This window comes from Danio rerio, chromosome 3, assembly GCF_052040795.2.
Source record: "Danio rerio strain M-AB ecotype USA chromosome 3, GRCz13ab, whole genome shotgun sequence".
Lineage (NCBI taxonomy): Eukaryota > Metazoa > Chordata > Actinopteri > Cypriniformes > Danionidae > Danio > Danio rerio.
Genome location: NC_141023.1, coordinates 51350723 through 51376435, shown reverse-complemented (window position 1 = coordinate 51376435; position 25713 = coordinate 51350723). Strand labels below are relative to the sequence as shown.

The 25713-nt window shown below is 34.9% G+C and overlaps 2 protein-coding genes and 2 long non-coding RNA genes across 13 annotated transcripts in view; 2 read left to right on the top strand and 2 right to left on the bottom strand.

Annotated features, from left to right (window-relative positions):
* Positions 1-25713, bottom strand: part of LOC147846039 (uncharacterized) — a 531070-nt gene that overhangs the window by 354128 nt on the left and 151229 nt on the right. The window lies entirely within an intron of this gene.
* Positions 1227-11182, top strand: asf1ba (anti-silencing function 1B histone chaperone a). The gene is given in 4 exon segments (NM_207063.1): positions 1227-1591; positions 3389-3504; positions 8561-8737; positions 10484-11182. Coding segments are annotated over 4 exon segments (594 nt in total). The 5' UTR covers positions 1227-1482; the 3' UTR covers positions 10676-11182.
* On the bottom strand, positions 10129-25550 carry LOC101882145 (uncharacterized). The gene is made up of 2 exons (NR_170139.1): positions 25211-25550; positions 10129-10743 (listed from the first exon to the last, which is right to left on the bottom strand). It is a non-coding gene; the product is annotated as an uncharacterized LOC101882145 (long non-coding RNA).
* prkacaa (protein kinase, cAMP-dependent, catalytic, alpha, genome duplicate a) overlaps positions 12075-25713 on the top strand; it is a 48056-nt gene continuing 34417 nt past the window's right edge. For 8 of the 9 annotated variants that reach the window (XR_015479925.1, XR_015479926.1, XR_015479921.1 and 5 more), the window contains exon 1: positions 12075-12697. Coding sequence is in view for 1 of the 9 variants with exons in the window: in NM_001082840.1 (NP_001076309.1) it covers positions 12649-12697 (49 nt within the window). In the remaining 8 variants the exon portion in view is untranslated. 9 annotated transcript variants of the gene reach the window in all.

Genomic DNA, 25713 nt, shown 5'->3' with positions numbered 1-25713 from the left:
AATGTAAATTCTGTGCTTTTATCAATATTATTCTTTTAAAATAATTTTTACTCAATTGTATATGATTAATTAAATTGTTTATATTATGTTCTATATTTATCATGTTGTTGTCATATTATGTGTTGTATTCACGTTATATTCTATAAAACTTTGAAACATTTGATTCACGATCTAAAATAAAATATTAATGGCAAATTAAAAATAAAAACAAAATAAAAGTATTTTATTATTTCCATGCTTATTTTATTTTAACTGAGGAAATTTTTTTATGGTCTTTGGTTTAGTAACTTTGCAACAAGAAAAATTACAACATAATTATTAAAAATGTACAGTAACAACAAAACAATATAATAATAATAATAATAATAATAATAATAATAATAATAATAATAATAATAATTATTATTATTATTATTATTAATAGTAATAATAACAATAATGATGATGATGATGATGATGATAACAACAACAATAATAATTATAATAATAATAACAATAATAATAATAATAATAATAATAATAATAATAATAATAATAATAAGTGCCACGTTTTAACTATGCATCATTACAAGTAATACTTCACAATGTAAATATTCATATATTTGTGTTCAACTGTGTTTTCTTATTTTTTATTTTTTTAAATATTTTTGTATTTGTATAAATGTACACGTTTATGCATGTAAATGTATAAATGTTATTGCATGCAATAGAATATGTACTGTATAATAATAATAATATTTGATCATTTGTTTGTTTGTTTTGGCCACTTTAAAGTCGAAAAGTTGTTTAAAAAACAATGGCCTTGCGTTTTAACTGGTCTTTTACAACTTGACTACAATGTGTGGGATATCTTGCAAGCACTGTTTATAAACACTCAACTTTAATTGTTTGTCCGACACAATACGGAACGATTTTCGTGAAATCGTGTTGTTTTGATGATGATTGTTGATTGTTATTAAAAAATTCAAACTCATTTGAAGGATGATGAAGCTAGTGAAACTGAACAGAGGAGGAGCGAGGGAGCCGTCCATTTAACAGCTGTCACTGTCGTCCAATCAGCGTTCGTATAATCCGGGCCTTTTTGCCTTTTGACCAATCAGCGCGCCAGCCAATCGGCTTTTCCTGACTGCTTCTGTCTGAATACTCTGGCGGGAGACGAAGCAGCTTGCATTGTCTGTCAGTTTCAGAAACGGGTTTCGCGAAATAATACTTGTTTTACGCTTACACGTTACTCTAGATAATTTTTGCTTTATATTTTCTTTTAATTTGGGAGGAGAGACAACCTAAATCGTTTCGTTCTACCGCTTTAACTAACGTTATATTGGACTTGCAAAACACAATAGCTTGCAAGCTAAACAAGTGAAGCAAAGTCATCGAGAAATTTACTTTACAAATTTCTGTCGAGTTTTCAGTTTTTTTTCGGTTTTGCTTTTTTGAAGGTGTGAACACCCCTTTTCTTGCTAATATAACTTTAGTAGAGTTATGGCAAAAGTACAAGTACTAAATGTGGCAGTCCTGGACAACCCGAGTCCGTTTGGAAACCCCTTTCAGTTCGAGATAACGTTTGAGTGCATGGAGGATCTTCCTGAGGGTGAGTATTAATTTTTCTTTTCCTTTTTAAGAGGGTTTTCTGATGTTTTTTGTTGGCTAGCTAGCCAGCTAACGCGCTAACTCTTTCAGATGACGTCAGAATGGCGGGTGATAGAAGCGTGCACGGAGCTCTGCCGTACATTTATCCTTCACGATTTAAACCAAGCTCATTATGCTCCATTTAACACTTTATCTTGTCCTTTGTAAAGTAAATAGCTTTGTGTGCTTCTGAGAAATACACGACACATGATTGCGTTATGCTAACTTGCTTATGCGTGAAATATTTGTTTAGCTTCCCGGTAAACGCATTTTAAAAACGCAGGTTTTTATTATTATTATAATTTTTTATTCTATCACTATAAATAAACACTTGTCAAAAGTATAAAATAACTATTAAAAGCTTTCAAAGTTTATTTTCTACTTTGCATTTATTTGGTTGAAATACTGTAAAACAATAATTTTGTAAATGTCAATACAATTAAAAATAACCATTTAATTATTTACTGCCAATTTTATGCAGTTTTATAAATTTAAATATTGTTTTACACTAACTTTACTATTTATAGGTTTTGGGTATCAAAATATAATAATAATAATAATAATAATAATGCAACGTTATTATAATGTATGTATATAAATTATAATAATGCAATACTTATTATTGAAAACTGTCAAGTCTGCATGCTTTCTGTTTTTTTTTTCTTCTTAATTTACCATTTTATACGACAGAAGTATTAATAACATTTATTTTTGTATATTTATTCAAATAGTAAATATTTCATTTTTTTAAGTTATAGGGATTTTTCTCAATAATACTTTTCTACTTAAGTGTTTTCTACTTAAGTGTCCTTGACAGCAGAATAGGCTTTTTTAGTATTAATATTATTTTCTTTCCTGATCAGTTGAGCTAATGCATTATAAAAAAAAAAGTTGTATTTTTGTTCTAAACATTTCTTAAGATTACATTTGATATAAATAACTTCAGCCATAAAAAAGCTTGGAATTTTACAAATGCACATTTTTTTTTTTCTTTTTTCTTTTTTTACAATTTTACAGCTTTAAAATCATCACTTAGCCTGCATTTTTAATATTTTAAAGGTATTTACATTTTTCTTAAACTTTGCTTTACTTCAGTTTAATTTTATGGAAAAGAATTGTCTTATAATCCCTAAAATATATATACTTTTGAATCTTTAGACTTGTTTATTCTTTTTATTATTACTTTGAGAATGACATTCTATAAAATAATAATACATTTGTACACATTTCTAAACCAAAGCATAATTAAACCATTTAATTATTTACTGCCAATTTTAAGCATTTTATAAATTAAAATATATTGTTTTACCCAAAACCTATGAATAGTAAAGTTAGTATCAACATATAATAATAATTATAAATAATAATAATAAGACATTATTATAATATGTTATATGTATATAAATTATAATAATATAATACTTTTTGTTGAAAAGAAAGTGTTTAATCTGCATGCTTTCTGAATTTTCAAATTTTTCTTTTGATTCTACTATTTTGTGAGGCAGAATCTTAAATAAAATTAAAAATTTTTAATTCATTCAAATAGTAAACATTTTTCTTTTTTTTTAAGTCATAGTAATTTTCACAATAATACTTTTCTATTCAAACGTGTCAGAAATTTATCCTTGGTCAGCAGAAGAGGCTTTTTTATTATTAATATTATTTTCCCTCCTGATCAGCTGAGGTAATGCATTATAGCCGCACATTACATAAGATATATGTGCGTTTACCTAAACGTATGTCTGCTTCTGTGTTGTAGATCTGGAGTGGAAGATTATTTACGTGGGCTCGGCAGAAAGTGAGGAGTACGATCAGACTCTTGACTCTGTCCTGGTTGGTCCAGTTCCTGCAGGCCGACACATGTTTGTGTTTCAGGTGAGTTCACGATACTATTCCTGCATAGACAATTATGAAATTTCTACCTCCATCCAGGGGTGACGGAGAATACGTCCCCCTTACTTTAGACACAGACCATTTAGAAACAGCTGGTTAATAATTATATGAATGTAAACTTTTGGATCTCATTCAGCTGTCCCCCACTGTGAAACTGCCTTTATCAAATTGTTCATGTACTTAATTAAATTTAATGTTAGGCCTTTTCTTTGCAGTAAAACTTTTTTAATTTCTCTGTTTATTCAGATACTGACATGATGTAGATTTTTGTATTCCTTTTATCGTTGTATTATTAAATGTATTAAGTTATAATAATTTTTGATAGGGCAAGTGAAAATCTTTTCCAGTTGGGATATTCAAATAAAATCCTTTGCATTTTAGCCTTGTATAAGTCTAAAATTTCATTCATATTGCTCTTAAAATGTCTTGGTCCTAAGTTTAACTTGGTTAAACCTCCAGAAACCCTGATAAAGTGATGGAAGATGTTCAAAGCAGCATGAGTGTCGTGCATACTTTGGTATGTGTAATAATGCTACGCCTCCTAGTGGTGCAGAGTATTAAAAAGGGACAACAATAAAGACAACCCTGTGACTTGGTTATTCCCAGAGTTTAACTGCTGTGAATTGTGAAGAGGAATTTATTTAGACAAACCTTTAAGAAGGGACAGAAAACAAGTGGTTCCAAATAAAATCACAGACTAAACATGCTAACTAACTGAATCTAATCTTATATACCAGGGGTGCCCAAAAAATAAATTATTAAAATTATTTAATTATTATTTAAAATTAAAAATATTGCAATGTGTAATTTTCAAATTTATTTTAGTACAATTTAAAGATAGCTAGAAAACATTGCTTTATTTTAACTGAAAGTTTTTTTTTGTTCACATTTTATAACGAAAAAAAAAAGATTATTGAATGTAGTTACACTGGTTTTTGCCTTGATTTGCTCACTGATGCATTCTCCATAGTCCTCCGCCGAGTGACAGTATTAAAAATTAAGAAAATCAGATTTATTTACATCATTTAATCAAAACAATTCATTTTAATTAGCTTTTTGTAGCTCAGCACTAAAACACACCAACCCTCTCCCATATTCATATCCTCTCTAAGATGGGATGGTAAACCAAACCAAAGGTTACAATAGGCCAACTTTGGCCTGCAAGCCTTACTTTGGGCAACTCTGCTCTATATATACCGAGTCAATACAGGACAACCTGGGGACTCATCACACCTCCAACTTTAAACCCCATTTTAGACATGTTATCCACAAAAGGCAGAAGTATTCTTTCCATTCATCAAATTCTGTTAAAAACGACTCTCTCGAACCAGTCCTTACTTCATACACACTTCATACTCTTTTATCCAGTATCTCAGAGTTTATCGTGGGGCCATTAATGAAATGTTGCTGAATGAAAGTAAAACTGCTGAACTGCAGTTGAAGTCAAAATTTTTTTATAATTATTCACCAGAAATTTTATGAAAAGATGATGTAATGACATTAATCTATCAATGTGTTATAACATGTAAAACGGGAAGATAAAAAGATTCTAAAATCAAATCGTATACACACATTAATCATATTATAGTCTTATTCAGATTAGGTCAATAATTAGATTGCTGAAGTCCATGTAAGCGTAGTCTGTGTGCAAATGTATCACAACAACTCCAAAAGAGAAGTACACAGCATCTCCCTGAGTCTAATTTGACCTATTGCAGTTCATCATTGGTCCAACTCCAGAAACTCTGAGCCTATCTAAAGTTCCACAAATTTAGAAGGACAGTAGAGAGTGAACAAAGATGGAAATGGGCAAGGAACAACAAAAGCAAAAACCCCTGGCACACATCATTCATACAGACACATAGAACATGCATAATTCATATTTAAATGAGTTATTTACAGTTTAATATTTACAAACACTAATCCACACTAGGGCAGCACGATACTGGAGAAAAACTTGCATTGTGAAATGTTCACTTATTGTGATTTATTTTGTGCTATTTCACTTTAATAATTTGATTGATTTGAATGGATTTTGTAGGCAAGTGCATTTGCATAAAATATAATAAACAATCTACAAGCAGAGATAACGTTGAGTAAATATACAATTGAAGGCGTCTAAAACGATACAGGTACGAAAATCAAACTATCAAATGTGTCATTAAGCTGTATAATCTTCATTGTGTAAATAAGTATAATTACTGTTTGTTAAAGCTACAATAGTTAATAGTATAATGGCTAATAGTTCATTTGTTTTAATGTTTTAAACTCCCTTGAAATGTTTACAGAGGCTTTAATCATGTCAGTTATGTTAACCTGAAAAGACTACAAATTGATCATGTCTTCTAAACATTTGTACCTGGTCATCTGCAATCCTGGCTCCATATTGCACATCTTGTAATGTCACTATTGCAGATTAGCACATTGTGATATCGGTGCTAAAATGATATCTTGTCCATCCCTAGTCAACACCTCAAACTGATTGAGGGTTCAGTCCAGCTTCTGATTAATCACCTAAAATTTGCCAAGTTCAGTGACATTCTATGATGTCTGCTAAAGTTCCTTGATTCTTTCTGCAGTTTTTGTACTGCATGCTTGAACTTTCAAGGGTGTAAAAAATGGATTTATGGCTACTTTTTATAGTTCATTGACTTATCTTAATGTATAGAGACATCTATATCTGAATATTAGAAGCCAAGATTTTCTACACTCACCAATAATTACAGGTGATTTAAAGATGGAAAATGGCTTAGCTGCAATGGTGACTTGACAACAATGTTTTGGAATCAGTCTGCCTAAAGAATATTAGATATTTACAGCTGAAGCCCATGCTTTACTTTTAGCTTTGGAATATATATAAAATGTTGAACATAAGAACATTTTTACAGACTCCAAAACATGCCTCCAAGTCATGGAATCTTCAAAAAAGTAACATCCTTTGATAGTATTTTAACTTAAGTTCATCTACAAAATCAGTTTTACCCTATCATTTTTGCTGGTTTCCAGGACTTGTTGGGCTTCCAGGAAATGAGCAAGCTTATGCAGCTGCTAAGGACGCTTTAAAACTTGTAGTGAACAAATGCTAAATTCCTCCTTCAGCGATGAGACCTTTTATCAACGTATACATTTCGAATACATGGCAGGAGTAGTGGGATGCGTTGGAAAATAATAAAAATGCAATCTCCAAAAACGTTTTAAGACTTGTTGAATTGGACATAAAGATTAACCCATGCCTTTTTGCTTGATGATGAAGACCCCACTGAATGTTTGTACTGCTTAACTCATAAAACATATTTTACTGGACTGTCCTGCTTTTAATGATTCCAGAATGCTTTTTTTTTTTAATGAAATTAACTCTGTTAAGGACATTTTTAACAAAGTGAGAGCAGGAAATATTTTACAATTTTTATCATTTATAAACACTAAACATTTGATTTAATTTATATATTTATTTTTTTGTTTGTTGTTTTTGGTTGTATATTTACGATTGAAAGGTTTTTGCCTTGAAAATAGTCGTTTGCCGACATAGCATTAAATAAAAATATTGATGTAAAAATACATTTGGCGTAAATGCTTTCTAACAAACGTTTCTTTTGTAAATGACGATGTAAGGCTTTTTTCCGTTCATAGGATTCTTTGTTTAATCTACAGACATTTTGTGCTCCATTAGAACAGTAAAAATGAAAAATATTCTAAGATCAACTCAATACTCAGATTAGAAAACAAAAATATTCAGATTGTTTCTACAAAATTAATATTAATATGGATAATTGTTTTTTATAACACTTGGTGGTTAAAGTGCAACAGTTGTCAGGTCTTACAGGGCTGATGTTGAGTCTGAATTGCGCTGAGAAGTGTCTAATACAGTGTACAAAACAAAATGATCATCAGTGACATTCATTAGTTGTTAAATGTGTTTTAAGGGTAAATACAAATTTATTTGAAAGTGTTAAATCTAGCTGTACAGATTAAAATATCCAAATCTTATGTTCTTCCTCAGTGACTTATAAAGTACAGCCATTGTAATCCATGCAAAGCAAGAACACCAGGTTTTCTTATTGAGAATACAATCACAGGACTACAAGTGAACAGGGTTTATTAAAGTCATGAATTTCAAAAATGTAAGCTTTAGACCTTAAAGTCTTAAATTCGCTGAAGTACTATGTTGTAGGTCTTAAATCATTTTAAACATGTTTTGATTGTCCTATGTCCGCGTAAAGCTATCCAATCCAGCCAACACCCATGCAATCACTATCATTCCATCTCAAAAGTTTCAAAAAAAGTTTATTTAATAACTTTTATAATAACACTATTTATCAACTCTGTTTCTATTTATAAACATATGGTTTAATTATCTTTCTTACATTTGTTTTTAATGATTTTTTAAATGTTTTAACTGGGTCATTTTATTGTCTTGCAATGTTCAACACTTTGGTCTGAGAAAAGCGCAATTATAAATTAAATGTATTATTATTGTGTCATTAGAAAAAATTCCTTAATGTTTAGCCTTGCGTTAGTCTGAAATGTCATTATAATGGTCTTAAAGTCTTAAAATTGAAGTAAAGGTTAACTCTTTCTTCTGTAGAACACACAACTTGAGTAAAACTTTAGCGAGTTAGAAAATATATGATAGCAATGTTCATTAAAGAAATAGTTCACACAAAATTGAATTGCCTGTTACTCAAGTTCTTCTAAATCAAACTTTGATTTTTTTTTTTTGTTGTTGTTGTTGAACACAAAAGCAAGATATTCTGAAGAATAAAAAAACAGTATTTGACATCAATAGTAGGAACAAAAATGCAATGGCTTAGTGTTCAACAGAAAAAAACTAACTTAAACCAGTGTAAAACAAGTGGAGTAATGACAATATTCATTTTTGGCTAAACTTTCCCATTAGAAGTATTGTATTATTATTATTATTATTATTTTTTTTGGTTTGTGTTTTATACCAAACAATTATCCTGCAGCTTACCTTCCAGTCATGCAGACATTCTGATAGTATGGTATACTTATACTATTTTTGCCTTTCAATTAACAGGCGGATGCTCCAAACTGTTCCCTAATACCAGAGACTGATGCTGTGGGTGTCACTGTCGTTCTGATCACGTGCACATACAGAGGACAGGAGTTCATACGCATCGGCTATTACGTTAACAATGAGTATACGGACACTGAGCTTCGTGAGAACCCACCACTTAAACCTAACTATGGACAGGTGAGCCAACACGATTTAATGAGTCAACATGATATTACCATTTTTCATTAGTCTAGTCACAAGTGATTAGCTGGGACTTATTACGCTTTCTACTTCACAGTGAAATGCATTTAAAATGTGTTTTCATACCTTTTTGTAATCATTATTCCATTCAGTTTTATATTTAAACATTTTCTTATGTAAAAATTATACCAGATGAAAAACTCCTGCTTTGTTACTTGCTGATCTTGTATGATTAACCACAATGTGTATTTGCGTTTTTATATTACAATAGAGAAGAAAGGTTGGTTGAAAATATTTGGTGTATGTTTGTATATTAAACGTTACATAATATTTTTTCATAATTATGGCTTTTACGTGAACTTGGCTATTGGCTGTTTTAAATAGTTACCGGCCACTTTATAAGGTACACCTGTCCACCTGCTCTTTAATGCAAATTTCTAATCAGCCAATCACAAGGCAGCCACTCAATGCATTTAGGCATGTAGAGATGGTCAAGACGATCTGCTGCAGTTCAAACCAAGCACGTTGCCTGGTCTGATAAGTCTTGATATTTACTGCCACTGCTGGATTGTCAGGTCAATTTGCCGTTAATGACATGAATGCATGGATCCATCCTGCCTTGCATAAACGGTTGTGTAGTGATGTAATGGTGTGGGGATATTTTCTTGGGACACTTTGGGCCCATTGGTACCAATTGAGCATTGTGTCAATGCCACAGCCGACCTGAGCATTGTTGCTGACCACGTCCATCCCTTTATGACCACAGTGATCTTCTGATGGCTGTTTCCAGCAGGATAACGCACCATATCATAAGGTGTGAATCATCTCAGACTGGTTTCTTGAACATGACAATGAATTCACTGTACTCAAATTGCCTCCACAGTCACTAGATCTCAATGCAATAGAGCACTTTTGGGATGTGGTGGAACGGGAGATTCACATTATGGATGTACAGCCGACAAATCTGCAGCAACTGCGTGATGCTATCATGTCAATGTGGACCAAATCTCTGAGGAATACTTCCAGTACTTTGTTGAATCTATGCCACAAAGGGTTAAGGCAATTCTGTTGGCAATATGTGGTCTAACCTGGTGCTAGTAAGGTGTACCTAATAAAGTGGCCGATGAGTGTATATGTGCTCTTTAAAATGTCTGTTTTATATGAAGTAAATAAAAACAATGCACAGCCCTTTTTCTAGATCTTTAATAGTATTTCAGTGTCAATGGAAAGAAATGTCATGCTCAAAAAGGCTGCTATCTGTGTTTTTAATCAAAGAAAAATCAGCACCACAACAAGTGTATAATGACTTACAACAATAGAAAAAAAATAGTGACTTTAACACATTCCCATGTACATGGTCGCATAAATCCACGTGTATGGTTAATAATTACCAGTGCCTTAGATGTCATTTAAAAACCGACAAATGTATTTATTGTTATTAAATGAAATGATTTCTTTGATCATACAATAGTGTTATTACCATGGTAATGGTTAGCTTAATAATAACAACAATATTTTATTAGCGCATCATCATAGTACATGATAAAACAACAGTATGATTGTGGCCTGAAATGACTAAAGATAAGTTTTTTTAAAAATTGTATAAAAAAACTACTTAGTCCAATTAGCTGAAGTTTTTTTTTATTTGTGATATTTTACAAAAATTCCCTAAGAGCATTAAATAGTTTAAAAAGTTCTAGTCTGCATGTGTATTTAAATGCATCTTTATTTGCCCTCTCTCAGCTCCAGAGGAACATTCTGGCTTCAAACCCACGTGTAACCAGGTTTCACATCAACTGGGAGGGATGTGCTGAGAAAATGGAGGATTCTGAGAACGTGGACCCTGCACCAAACGCCATGCTGCCCCCATCCTGCACCCCAGGAAAAGCACCTCTGCTCGGCCTGGTGCCAGACAACTCCATGGACTGTTTGTAGTGACGCAGACTCCTGTGAATAATCCTCACATCTCAAGGCTCATCCATGAGCTCAGGTCAATCTGGACACTGTGGAGGAGAGGCGGGATTATTCAAACGTATCACAAATAAAAGCTTTATCTAATTGTGTTTCAGTCAGCACGCCTTATTGGTTCCAAATGAGTGCTGTGCAGAATTCTTTAGATGCTTTCAGCATGCAATAAAGATGTTTGCTTTTCAGTTTGAAACATGAGTGAGTCATGAATCTAAGACCCAATTCAGGAATTAGGATGTGCTGAATCTAATGATCCAAAACCAATCCATTCATCTAAACCGAAAGGGGGTGGGAGATCAGCGCACTAGATAAGATGTCAGATGCGCAACTAATTTAACAGACGCAAACAGCAGTACTTTTGTAAAGGACATTTATTTTTGTATTATATTGTGTGTGTGTGTGTGTGTCTGTATATATACTTGTCTGTGTCTTTTTGTATCCGGTTCTCATTGAAATAAATGATTTGTAACGTGACACTCAAGTTGTTTTATTTTGATTTGTAATGTGCACAGAGTGGAAGCAGGTCTTTTCATTCATAAAAAGCTGTTGTGTTGCATTATGCAGGAGTTCGTGTTTGGAGTGACAGAAGCTGCTTGTTTCTTGTTGCTTGGCAACATGGACCATCGCAGCATCTGTGACCAGATCTCGAAGTGTTCTCGGTTTTGGTTATTAAATGATGTTCAGCCGATATCAGTGTGGAGCTTTTACCCCGCGTATATTTTATTGTACAGCATCATTGATGCAGTTGCTATGCACAGTCAAGCATGCGACGTGCTCTCATTACTCGTTTTCCGTCTCCTGCATGACAAACCCAATCATTGTAACTGAGCGCGCGAATTGGTGGCCGAAATGCAATGCATATACCTGCGTAAACGACCTCAGTCTGGTTGTTTCGCAGAAGACTGAGCTGCTTTTAATATTCCACAGACGTAGGGAGCCTCAAATTCTGCGTGCCTCAAATTCTGACCAACTTTCTAAAAATAGCATGTCTTTTTTGACGTCATACAGCCTATCACGGATTAGCCTAGCGGGAGGGGTCTGCGCGGCCATTTCGCTAACAAACACGCCGCAGAGGATCATCAAAGGATTGTGAATGAAGCCAATTCTGCACCGAGAAAGCAAAACGCCGCGCCCGCTTGCAAATACGCAACGGGAACACAACAAAAACTTGTGTTAATGAAATGAAAATAGATGACGTTATTTGTCAGTTTGCGGGGGTGGGATAAAATCCTACAGACATATATGTGCTGGCCAATCATCGTGCTACCTGTACGAGATTGCTGACCTCTCGTCCAATCAACTTGGCGCTCTGATAGAGCGTCACAAGCACAGCGGCCAATAGTTATCGCTGAAGCAGGAGTTCCCTCTAGCTGTGGAGAGAGGATTAATGGAGGGGGTCTGACTGTCGAATTATGCGAACTACATAGTGCACAAGACCGAATTGCTTTAACAACGTAAACAAGCAAACGATCACGCTACCGAAAAGGTACGGCGAAGACGGCGTGCAGCGATAGAAATCGCGCACGGACGGTGAAAACGAGGGCTTGTGTCGCTCAAGAGGAAAGTCGAGGGCCTCGCTCAGGGTTAGCAGAGCGAGGAAGAGGAGCGAGAGAAGGAGAAGAAGACGGGCTCTTCGTCTTATTTTAGCGGACTGGACCCGACCCAGGAGCACTGAAGGACATTACCGAACCCCAAGCGCTGCAATCAGACAGCTACTGTTAGCTAGCTAGCGCTGGCTAGCTAGCTAACCAACTAACCAGCTACTATCATCAAGCTTCAGACTTTATGTGATCTGACAGCATACTGTGATCCAGCGAGTTATGATCAGACACAGCTAGTGCGACGCCCGCAGAAATCGTATGATCAGCAAGGGGACGGAGTCTTAAGACAGTTGGCGTAAAGAAAAGTCGATTTAGATCTGCTATACCTGGCCTGCAATCATGGGCAACGCGCCCACCGCCAAGAACAAGGGCAATGAGATGGAGAGCGGTAAGTGCTTGTGTGTTTACTTGAATTAGTCACACTCAGACTGGGTTTCAAAGCACAGTGAGCCGCCTGGTTGATCTTGGCCATTCATTTTTTTTACTGGATGAATGACTAACATGAACTGACTGACATCATGAAGACGGTTCACCCATAAATAGCAAATCTGCTGTTTACTATTGCTGCTGTTCTTCTAAAACTGTACGATCTCCTTATGGGCTCCACAGAAGCAAATGACAGCAGTCACAATTACTTTTAAAAGAAAACCTGATACAACAATAGTCACTAGTGAGATTTCTGCCTCACTTATTCATGCTAGGCTGAGGCTCCTATATGATCTTGGAAGACCACACACTTGCATCACTTTCACTCAGTGCTGACATGTTACAGTTGAATGTGATTGTCAAACTCGCCTTGCCCTTGATTGTGACACTGAGAACAAGTATTGAAATCAAACATATCACAAAACAATATCTTGTTATTTTTCCACGCTTCAACATTTCCTTTGCAACTAGTCATAATCATAAACTATAACTATTTAACTAGTTTCTGAATTTACAGGTGCCAATGGTTACTGTAAAATCTCATTACATTTTCCATGTTTTATTTAAAGTTAGTTTAAAGTGTTTTTCAGCATGACAATTGGCATTGGAGAGTGAATCTAACCAAGCTTTTTAAGGATTATTATTATTATTTTCATTATTATTATTATTATTATTTTCTTGAACTTTTTTCTGGTGAATCTCTTTATGTTTTTGTAAGAATGTTGCACAAGCCATTAACCGGGAAGGTTGCAATACTTGTTGAACTCATTTATGATGCGCATTAGGGCTGGGCGATTTGGCCTAAAATCAAAATCTCGATTAATTAAACATTTTAACTCGATTGCGAATAATGAACAAATATATAATTTTTTTGGCATCATAGTTTACAGACAAATTTTGTGAATATGCTTGCATATTACGAGAGCTTTTTGAAAGACTTAATTTCTTACTTAATTTCATGTTAATTGAAGGAAACACACACTATCTACTATCAATGAATATTTATTTAACATCAGCGTTGAACAACTGAAATTAAAACAGATTATTTTCTAAATCAGTGGCGTATATTTATTTATATTTATATATGTGCAATAGATTTTATGTGCGAGCAAAGAGATTCGCATGCACGTATTGCATACAATGCTCTCTCAACTTGTGCAGCAGGGTCAGGTGACTTCGTAGTAAAAGTAATCAAAAAAATTGAGCTGAAAAAATTAGATCCATTATAGGTTCAGAATGTCGATTTTGATTACTTTTCGGTTAATTGCCCAGCCCTATGCTTATATATTATCTTTAAGTTAAAGCGAGAAAATTTTCAATTAAAGAAATTGTTCACCTCAAAATTGTCATTCCAGACCTTTTTGTTTTTATTTAAAAGCAAAGATACTTGCTTTTTTTCTCCCCATACAGTGAAATTAATTGGACACTATGCATAAGATTCCGACGGTGTGATAACCTTCGATAAAAATATCACAATTTCACGGAATGACAGTATTGTTATTACTGCTCTAAAATATGTTCTTTTTAAATGCCTGTTTAAAAAAACAAAACATTTTCCAATTTGAACACAATATATTTTATTTTGAGAAACATTTATAATATTCTGGAGCAGTAAACATGTTAGGCTAAATAATTCAAATAAATCATTGACTTCTGCTCTTGTTTTAAAAACACAATTTTTTTTACAATTTAAAACTTTAAAACGGCATCTTTGGATATTTTTTTGTGCTGGAGATACTGTTGTCATAAAACATAAAAACATAAATAAAAAGTCTTACATATACCGTAGTAACTGTATTAAAAAAACATTTGGCGGTTTTAAAACCTTAACTTTTCCAAACCACAGTATACCTTGAAAACGATTATCGTCTCATGCCTATTGGACACTAGGGTTGTTGATCACCACCAATATTAAATTGCACTTTCCATATGAATTAAAATACCCCCTCTATTAGGGCTTGGTGATTTAATCGAAAGGTAACCTAAATCGACATTCAAAACCTGTAATCCATTAAAATTTTCCAGGACAATCTTTTCAATTACTTTCCCTACTGGGTATGTGACCCCGCTCAGTTAAAGCTGAATTACACTTTTTATGCTATGATTTATTCTTTTTATATTATTTTAAAATTATACTTCTACCATGGGCTCGTGTACAGTCCGGCGCAGCCTTCGCATACCCGGGCACCAGTCAAAAAATGTTCTTATTCGTCACAACAACGAGTAGCGCAAGCTTTGTGATTGGTCCGTTTGGTAGCGGTGATAAGAGTGGGTGGCGCAGAGAGCCACGTTTTGGGCAATGTGTTTTAATTTCAGTTGTTCAGCGTTGATGTTCAATAAATAATCATAGATAGCAGATAGTTATGCACCCTATTTTCAAAAATCTCTCACTTGTAAAATGTGAGCAGATTTACGGTACAAAACTTGTCAGTGGACTATGAGGGAAAAAAAGTTAAAATAAATAAATAAATACAACAATCGTTCATTAATCGTAATAGAGTTAAAATGTTCACTTAATTGAGATTTTGATTTTAGGCCAAATCGCCAAGCCCTACCCTCTGTTGCAGATCTTCTCATTTGTTGTTTTACCTTGGCGTATATATGCAAATATGCCCACTCAAATACATGTTGGTTATGCCAATTTAATTTATTTACTTTTTTTTTTTAATGAAGCGTTGTATAGTAATAACGATAAACAATTCTTGAGAGTCTGTAATGGGTGCTATTAGAATGAGCCTATAAATCAGACTATAAAAGCCAAAAATATTTTTGTATAGGTTCTTGTAGACCATTTTGAGGGATGTAAACAACAACAATGGTCCCAACGTATTTCTTGTATTACATTTTTAATTTCTACAGCTTCTGAGAATCCAAAAATTGATATGTAATATATTGTAACATATTGATAAATAATGTTATGATAACTGTTTTAACATTAAGTTACGATTGAATTGCCTCGTTACAGTTATGAAATAGTTTTATAGCTTTGGGTCAATGATATAATCACATTGAAATACCCTAATAGACCCAACTTATTTCCTGTTTTACATTTTTAATTTCTACAGCTTCCAAGAATCCAAAAAGAGCCACATATTGATAAATAATGTTATGATAGCTGTTTTAACATGAAGTTACGATTGAATTGTCTCGTTGCGGTTTTAGAAAAGTTTTATAGCTTTGGGCCAATGACATGACCACATTGAAGTGGTCTATTGTAATATTTAGATTTTGAAGTCATGATATAGTTATTAATGCTGATTCCAAGAAAACCATTTTGTTTTTCCAAATAACGTTAATAAGTTGATCTGCTTTAGAATGAATCAGTTGAGTTTCAATGATCCATTCATAAAGACAGTCGCCTGCTTCTCTTATAAATGAAACGTATCATGAAATCGTAAAAGTGATTGATTCAACAAAACGCCCCTTCTGGCAGTTTTATTGTCGTCATTTATCCATGCAAGGCCAAAATTGCTCAAAGTTACAGCACAAAAATACAATCAACAAGCTATTGCTTTTCTAGGTTCAAAATATTTAAAATAAAGTCCATTTACTGTAATTTCTTTGGAGATTAGAATTTTTTATTTGTTATAAATATTCTGTAAAACTAGCTTGAGTAAACAATGACCACCAATTTTGGGTTAATGTTGGTAATTCAGTAACATTTGATTTCGAGTTTACCTGTAAATTCTATGCTTATGCCCTTTTTTATTTCTGTTTGATAGCATTGGTGTCTTGTTGGCTGAAGGTTTATTTGGCAGTTGAAACGAAGACTAAAGTGTATAGGCCATTTTGAGGGATGTAAACGAAAACTATAGTCCCTACTTATTTCTTGTTTTACATTTTTAATTTCTATAGCTTTCAGAATCCAAGAAGAGGCTCATATTGATAAATAATGTTATGATAACTGTTCTAACATTATGATTGAATTGGCTCTTGTTATAGTTATGAAATAGTTTGACAACAAGCAATGGAATGGTCTATACTAACTATAATAAAGTCAAGCAGCCCTCACAACTGCAATGTACTTCTTAGATATCAGTTCAATCCATCCAAAAATCGATTAATCTCCAAGTTAAATAGTCTGACGTCCTCGCCCATTTTAACTTCATAGTGCAGCCATAAGTGCATATCATCATAAGTGGAAGCGTATTCCAGGAAAAGGGGCCCTAATCCTGCAGCAGCAGCAGAGGGTTTCATGAGAATGGAATCTCCAAACCCAAAGGTCAAACCAGCAGTAATTGTATTTATGAGGGGGATGTGAGTGAAGAGGACCCGAAACATAAACACAGGCCTGCCATGAGTCTTCAGAGAGCACTTGGGAACCGATGCAACCAGGAGGAGGAGGTCGGGGCTGGTGAGGTGGTGGAGGCGGGGTCATATGATGCAGCCTGTGTGATCCAGCCAGCCTGGAGTGTTGACGCTGAACAGTCTCTTGAACATCATGTGATGACCACTGTTATGAACAAGACCACTTTGTGTGGGGCCTTCTGTCTGCATCTTCAGGCGATGTAATCTCTGCATTCGCTCTTTCCCTTTTGAAAAACTTTGCTTCGGCTTTCTTGGTTTGAGTTTTGATTCGCAACATCAGATGTCTTCAGCATATTCCTTCATTTTATAAGCATGCTTTGCCTGCTAGGGATGAGTGGTGTGATCTTTGAATGCACAGAGCAAAAGTATATTGATTTTGCCTGTTATAGACTTGTGCTATGTCTTTTAAGATCATACTGATGACATATCAAGCTGACTTTGTTTTATTTCCATGTGAGGTCAGTTGGGTTAAGCGATTTGAGAAATGCAGATTATTATGAGGAAAAGCTCATTGGGAGGAGTTGGGTAGATTAGAGAGTTATGGCTGCTGAAATGTTTCAATTTGCTGCATAAATATTATGTTACAGATGTTCGAAGGCATAAAACCTGGTTCTTTCTGGTTTTTAGTCTTTTTAATTAAGAATAGTTTTGTTTTGCTTTGTTTTAATGTCAACTTGCCACCATATGTTGTTAAATCTGATAAAATGTTATTGTCTTATTTAGCTAATCGCAACAGGCTGCGATATGAAATGTGTGTGTGTGTGTATATATATATATATATATATATATATATATATATATATATATATATATATATATATATATATATATATATATATGTGTGTCTGTTTGTGTGTCTGTTTGTGTGTATGTGTGTATATATATGTATATATATTACTATTGCCAAATACATGCTTGGCATCTGTGTGTGACAGTCTTACTAGCCAATTGAGCGAGCACACTTTTGTTCTGCCCAATCAGAATTGCGCAACTGAACTGAACAAAAAATAAATAAATAAATCAAACAAACAGGAAAGCGCAGACGAGTGGGATGATGCCGTCTGCCAATTTAGAAGCATCAATTGACTATTTAATATAAAAAAATACAGGACATCGGTAAAATGGGAATATGTTGATTTCAAAGTCATATTCATGGCTTGCGATGCAGGTATGTGCGTCGTCTGTAGTGACGGATTGTAATTGAATGTGTTCATTAATTTTCTTTTTCGGGCTTAAGGCTGATTTATACTTCTGCGTCAAACGCACACGTATGCTATGGCGCAGCCTACGCGTTGGTGCATCGCCCTTGCCATGGCCATTGGCGTCGCTGACATGCACCTCTTAAAAATGTATCTACATGTCACAAAGACGAGTAGCACAATCTGTGATTGGTCGACTTGAAAGCGCTGACAAGCATTGGTAGGACTGAGAGCCGCGCGAGTACATTTGAGCGAATGTTTACAAGGAGCTCTAGATGGAGACGGATGGATGCTTTGTGTTTATCTTATAGTTTAAGTTGTTGCACGTCCGCCAGTTCCTGCCTCAAAATATGTGAGTTTGAACCACTTGTACATTAAGGAAGCGTTCAGGAAAAAAAAACACCAATGAAGAAACTTGACACAGAGGAACAAACACCTACTGCAAACTAGCATTTCGGAAGTGTTATTGCAGTGCAACAGAAACAGTGCGCAAAAATGTGAATGCACAGCTACGCGGGTTGCATGCACCGTGGGTCACGCCGATCACTTGACGCATATGTATAAACCGGGCTTTAGTCCCTTTGTTATTCAGGGTGTCATGTAATGTACTATAAAAATATAACTTGTCGTTTCATTTTCATAGGACAGTTATAAATAGATGCATTATTAATTACGCCATTCAATGCGACTGTACGCATGATTTACGGAGAGCTTATGACCTACTAACTACAGTTTGCTTTAAGAGCACGTTAATAAATTTTGTTACAAAACCCCTAGTGTGGACTTTAAGAAAGAACTTCCAAACAGCTAGTGCAACCCAACCCAGGAGAAAACTAATGCCATAACGCACTACCCCGCTAAAGACAAGATGCCTATTAATGCAGTGACCAAACAGGGATTAAAAAAACTCATCTTAATGCAGGATAGGAGATATACACTACCGTCTTGCTCCTATTTTAGCCATTTTGCAGTACCACAGCTATACATTTACCGTCATGATAATTATTAAATAATAATAATTATATAATTATTTTGTTTTGAACAATATGTGCTATAGAAAGGCTCTTATCAGCCATTAGTTAGTGTAAAGTGTTCTGTATTTTTATAAGGATTTTTTTTTTGTTTGTATTTTAAGCTACTCTCTCTCCCTAATTTGAGTTCAACTTGTTCACAGAAGGGTAAGGGCATTTTTACTTGTGGTTGATGTTTGCTCTACTGAAAAAAATTGTGTTTAATTTTTGAATATTTAAAAACAAGTTTGAATAAATGTTTAAGTAAGATATTATCTTTTCAATTCCTATTTTAACCTAACACTCACTGCATTTTAGCTGTAAGAAGCTACAGTATAGATTATTAAGCTGAAGCCTGACTACGAAATTAAATTGCAAATCAAATCGAAATCACATCTGCCAAAAAAAAAATCGCAATTATATATTTTCCCCAAATCGCACAGCCCTAATCACAAGGCTATTTTGTGGAAATATATGTCTTTTTGTGATTTATGCCTTGTGTAATTGTGGGTAGGGCTCGACGAATTGGCCTAAAATCTAAATCCTAATCAACTGAACGTTTTAACTCGATTATGATTGATGAACAATCTTTTTTTATTTATTTATTTTTTGTCCTCATAGTTCACTGACAGGTTTTGTACCGTAAATAAGCTCACATATTACAAGTGAGAGATTTTTGAATGACAGGTGCATCACTTGATTTTAAATAACTGAAGGAAACGCACACTATCTACTATCTATGATTATTTATTGAACATCAATGTAAAACATAGGGCTTGGGAGATTAATCGAAAGGTAGTCGAAATCGACATTCAGAACCAAAAATTTATCAAATTTTTCCAGGTCATTTTTTTTTAATTACCTACTCGCGTGTTGAGTCACATGACCCTGCTTTGTTACTATTGTGTTTCTTTGCACTACATTGACGATTGACGAAGTTGCGCCAGAAATGCCTTGAGGACATATTATCCATTACATCAAAACATTTTTTTAATTAAAACATTTGTTTACAGAAGATGCAAGAAATGCACGGTTTAAAATATTATTCACAGGATGTGCAAGAGTTATTTAATTTAGATGAGATACTGCTTATTTTGTACTTTTAATATGAAAAACATATAAAAGTGCAAGTTAATTTCTTTTCACTTTCACAAAAAAGTGACTGTTGGTTTTAGGCAATGTGCGTTTTAATTTCCGTTGTTCGATGTTGCTGTTCAGTAAATATTTGTAGATAGTAGATAGTGTGTATTTGTTTCAGTTATTTTAAAATTAAGTTCTGCACCCTACATTCAAAAAATCTTAACTTGTAATATGTGAACATTTACTGTACAAAACCTGTCAGTGAACTATGAGGGCAATTTAATCACTCCTCAATTGTAATTGAGTTAAAACTTTAAATTTATCGAGATTTTGAATTTAGGCCAAATCGCCCAACCCTAGTTGAACAACTGAAGTTAAAACATGCAGTGCCTAAAAATAACAGTAAAAAGAGAACTAGAAAGAGTGCAGAGACCAATAGAGATGCGCCTTTTTCAGACTTAAAAATGTGTCCGTCGGGGGTTTCTAAAGCTCCTAGTATGTCTGGGATTCGGCTTTTGGTTTCGCTTTCTAAGCCATTGTCATTGTTATTTTAAGCCTGATTTACTTTCACTTGGCTTCGCAAGACCGCAAGAAACATTATATAGTTCATTCTTTGATCTAAATGACTTGGATAAACTTATGTACTGGGAGAGGATAAAATCTAAACTGGCTGCAAAATATTTGTACACCATTAGAAATTGTTAATTCCCTCATTAGCCTTAGTTAAATAATCTACACTTTGTATTCTTGTAATTTTACACTTTTTAGAGAAATTGTCTGTTTTTATTCCTTTGTCATTTATTCTCAATTGCTGTATATATTTTCATAATTTGATGTTGATATATTACATATTTTAACATATCTAATAGGGATGCTCATTTCGGTTAATTTTGCTAACCGACAACCGCCGCTCATTAATCGGTTATTAACGGTTAACTGGTCAGATTACTATTAATTTTATATTAAACAAATTGACGTGTCTATTTTGTGTCCGGCACATTAAATATTGCATTTTAAAACACTGATTTATTTTTATATGCTAGCATATTAATAATAGAACATAACAACAGAGCATTTTCACGCACATGCATTGTTTAGCACAGAAGAACAGAATAAACTAAATAAAATGAATAAAATAAATAGGACCGCCCTAAATTATTTTCACTTAAATAATTTATTTATATTACAAAACGAAAATACTGACTGATTCTTTTTAATAACCGGCATAGGCTGTTTTTTTTTCAATTATTTGTTTTTTTCTTCCTTCAAATAAAAATAGCTGACTTCCTCAAATTGCCCGCTCCACAGAAAATTTGCATTTATTTAATGCCCCGCTTGTATTATTATAATCACAAAACCTTTTACATTTTTAATAGAAATCATTATTTTAAAGATTATGTCTTGCTATATGGTTTTCTCTCTTTCCCTCGTGGTTAAGTGCGCGCTGCGTGATGAAAAGACAACAACGTGCGCATATGTTGACTTTTTGTAAACAGTGTTGTTGTTTAAATATGATATTGCATTAATGTGCATACATGCTTTATAATCTGTAAAATAAAAGGTAAAGCCTATTTGTTGCGTTTATTACGCAGATCCAGGTCAACATCAGCCGAAATGGCATTAGGGCAGAAAACGCGCACCTCACTGCCTTTATGTTGACAAGGAAAAAAGAAGAAAGGAAGCGCAGTCCTCTTATAATACGACTGAATCAGCTGGGTATCTATTGTGCAAAAGTGTTGCTGTCCGTGTTGCTACAATTGTAATATTTAATACTATTGTGATATTCAAGATTTGTACATTCATACAGCTCTGGATAACTTAAAACAGCGATTAGACCTTCAGAGCGGCATTAATGCGTCCTGAAGTAAAGCGAAACGGCTATAAACTCCAGCAAGATAGAGTGATTATATGCAGAGCCATATACCTTTATCTATAAATAAAGTATAGCTATAGAAACCGTGTTCATCTTAACTGAAAGCTTCATCGAGTTTGCTGGCCTCACGCATCGCGCACCTGTCAGTCAGTCAGCATGTAACGCCAACAGATAGCGCACAGCACTATATATGGTTACAGAAAAGTTTGCGCTGTTAAAATTCACTTACCTTTTAATACCTTTCGGTGTATTTATAATCCGCTATTAAAAACAACAACAATGACTGAATGTTTTGAAAGGGTAATGTAGCCGTGGATTGATGCATTTTGGTCCCGCCATTGAAGAATGAATGTAGCGGAAACCATGCTTTTTAAAAGATCTCTGTAGTTGTCTTGACAACACAAACTGCTGCTCTGGGATGAGCCGCGCGTGCAAAAGATGCCCCCTCTTAACGCAAAGGCGCATTTAATCGGCCCCTTATGCAGCCAAACTAAAAATATATAAAATAATATTTTTAATCGTTTAACTGATAGCATTAATCGGTTACAAACGCACCCTTTTGGTTAACGGTTAATCGATTGTTTTGAGCATCCCTAATATCTAACATGCTTTGACAATACTGTACAAAATGTCAGCAGCAGGTTTTACCTGTCAGTGGGTGCACATGGCTCCTGAATAAAATAAAAGTAAAACAAATAGTGGAATTTTTTTTATTTTAGCAGTCTAAAAAAATTCAACCCATTGAAAAGAAACTGTGTATAATAAATAAAAATAAAAAAATATTGTTAAAAATCCCTTTTTTGTTGCATATACCATGTGCCGTGGGTAAAAGATGTGTTTCAATCTGGCTACCACCACAAGTATATTTCAAACCTGTGGGAAGCACTGGAAGGTCTTGATATTGGTATAAGTCTTGATATTGGTAAACAATAAAATATCAAGTCATGTTATTAGTTTACTACTCCAGTTTAAACTGTAAAAGTAAAAGTTGTCTTCCATATATCTGCACAGTTTCATTCAAAGTCAAGAACCTCTTATGGCCTCTTTCGAGCTTAGCCTCCATCAGGCAAAGTTGGTGTCAGTGAAACAGATATGTGTGAAATGGATCTCAGTGGCATGCTGCTGCTAGAATCTATGTGTGAAGAGTCGATTTCTATTTGCATGTGACTGCATGTCATTTGAATATGCTTGATACATTCGGTGGCAAAAATGGAGTGTTTTTTTTTCATGGGCTTTAGCACTCCCTCCCCTGGTCGAAACGGGGGGACATTGTTCGCAACATGCTTCACATCCCTATCTGCTCCATGGCTGATGGACTGCCCTGATCCCCAGAGACAGGTGCTGGCTGGCATCCGGGGGCACGGGCCGGGGAGGGCCATTTTTTTTTTTTTTTTTACCATATGCACGGACAAGAGAGGACGACATGGCAGACAATGCTGTGAATCAGATCAAGGAAAAAGAGTAAGGGTTAATGCTAAGGTGGGCTGTGGTGAAAACAGAAGTCTCTTACTGTTCAAGGAAGCCCACGGGAGGAAACAGGGTGTGTGAGCCCGGCGCAGGAAAGCAAGGAAACAGAGAAGGTTCAACCCTGCCTTCCCCAAGTACTGAAACCTCAGAGAGGTCAATACAGAAGAGTTTTGCGTAGGAAGTGACACTAGCTTCATTTTTGTGGAAAGGGCTTGGAAACGTACCTATACAAAGTTGGATGTCTTTACGCCACGGCTGAGTACCATGTCAGTGCTGCAGAGGTTGGGTGACATGCTTATCCAGCGAGCTGGTCTCTGTCTCGGAGACTCTAGCGGTGGGGAGGGCAGCTACTACCAGTCCCAGGATGAGCCAGAGGCCTCTTGCTGGAGTGAGTTACTGACCTGAGGCTTTATGTGGGTTAATACTGCTGGCACAGTGAGTGTTTGGACATGAATGTGAAAGGCGGTGCTTAGAAAAGGGGTGGAGTAACTGCATGTGTAAACGTTAAACCTTCCCATCTCCTCTATAGGGAAGTTCTTGCCTTGGTCCTGAATGTGTGTGATCAGCTGATTCTTATTTGAAGTATTTTACCTTTGATTATACATAGTGGTCACCTGATAAGCTTTTATTCACTCGTTTGAGCCTTTGACAATAGAGCATAATCAATTCTTCCTTTTTACAGATGTAAATGTTGATGATAAATACAAAACTTTATTTCAGGAAGTTGCTGTCATTACCAATATATAGCATATGTTATTGTTTTGATTTCCCTGGATATTTTACCCTTTAAAACAATTAGGTGACCACAAACTGTAGATGTTTTACATAATGGCATCATAAAATAAGGTATGTTGTAAACTAAAGTCATGGATGATATGGAAGTTGAGTTTAGATTAGCACCTCTTGGTGTGCTTCATGGATTGATGTGGGACTGCTGACACACACATCTTTGGTACAAAGCCCTTTTTTATTCATTTTCTAATGTTTGTGGTGTTGCCTGGTGTTGGCTGCGTCATACAGGAGTTCCATGGAAGCTGGCTGTCTGTCTCCCATGGAAACCTGTCAGTGTGTCCCACTTTGTTGGGGTCCCAGTGTTTTACTGTTCGTGCCAGTCTTAATTATGAACTAATTCTACTGCCACACTACCCGTTCATGCAGCACTTATCCACATTTGGAGGATACATGATCTTTTTGTCCATAATTTTTGGAAATTTGCTGGTTGCGATGCAGTGATTTGGTGTGCTAGGTTTTACAAATGGACTCTGTATGTTAAATCAGTCTTAGTTTATCACCTCCTGCATTTATCTTTAGTCAACTGTTCTCCTATCTCTGATATGTAATAAGTCCCGTCTTAAAAATTCCATCAGGGAACATGAATGTTTATGTAAATACTTCCTAACTTATCCAACTCCGCGTCCACAAAGTCAGCACATAGAAACGTGCCAAGTATCTAAGAGCTGAAAAGAGATTATACCTAGACTAGAGAAGCAGCACCTATAGTCTTGAGAAAGGAGGTCATGGAGGAGGGAGAGACTTACCAAAGGTGTCACTGTCCCTTGAGTCTCCACCTGGCCAAGGTGGCTGGATCAGGCTCAGTCTTTAAATCCATCTGTCCCTGACTCTTCCTGTGGCTCTGCTTCACTCTCGCTGTGTCACTGCATTTATTCCCTGAAAGAGGCTGAAATCCAGGCCTGGGGCTGCACTGTCTACAAATGGTTGTCTGATATGTGTGTGTGTTTTGTCTAGTTTTAGACTAGCGGGGCTCCCGCAGTCGATGCACCACTAGCTGACCCCCTTTGCTGTGCGTCAGAGTGAGCAACAACAGCCGAGAGGCACACTGATTGATCTGACTAATCAATCGTGGACTCTGTCCACTAGAGGACAATGTCAGAGTTTTGTGGTCTGTCGGAATGCACTTTGTGCTGTCCTCTTTATGTCCATTTTGGTTCTTCAAATGCAGTATTTAATGTCTTTCCTAATTTCACCATTTTAAATAGATTATCATTTATTATGCAAGTCTGAATGAACTGCAACACTTACA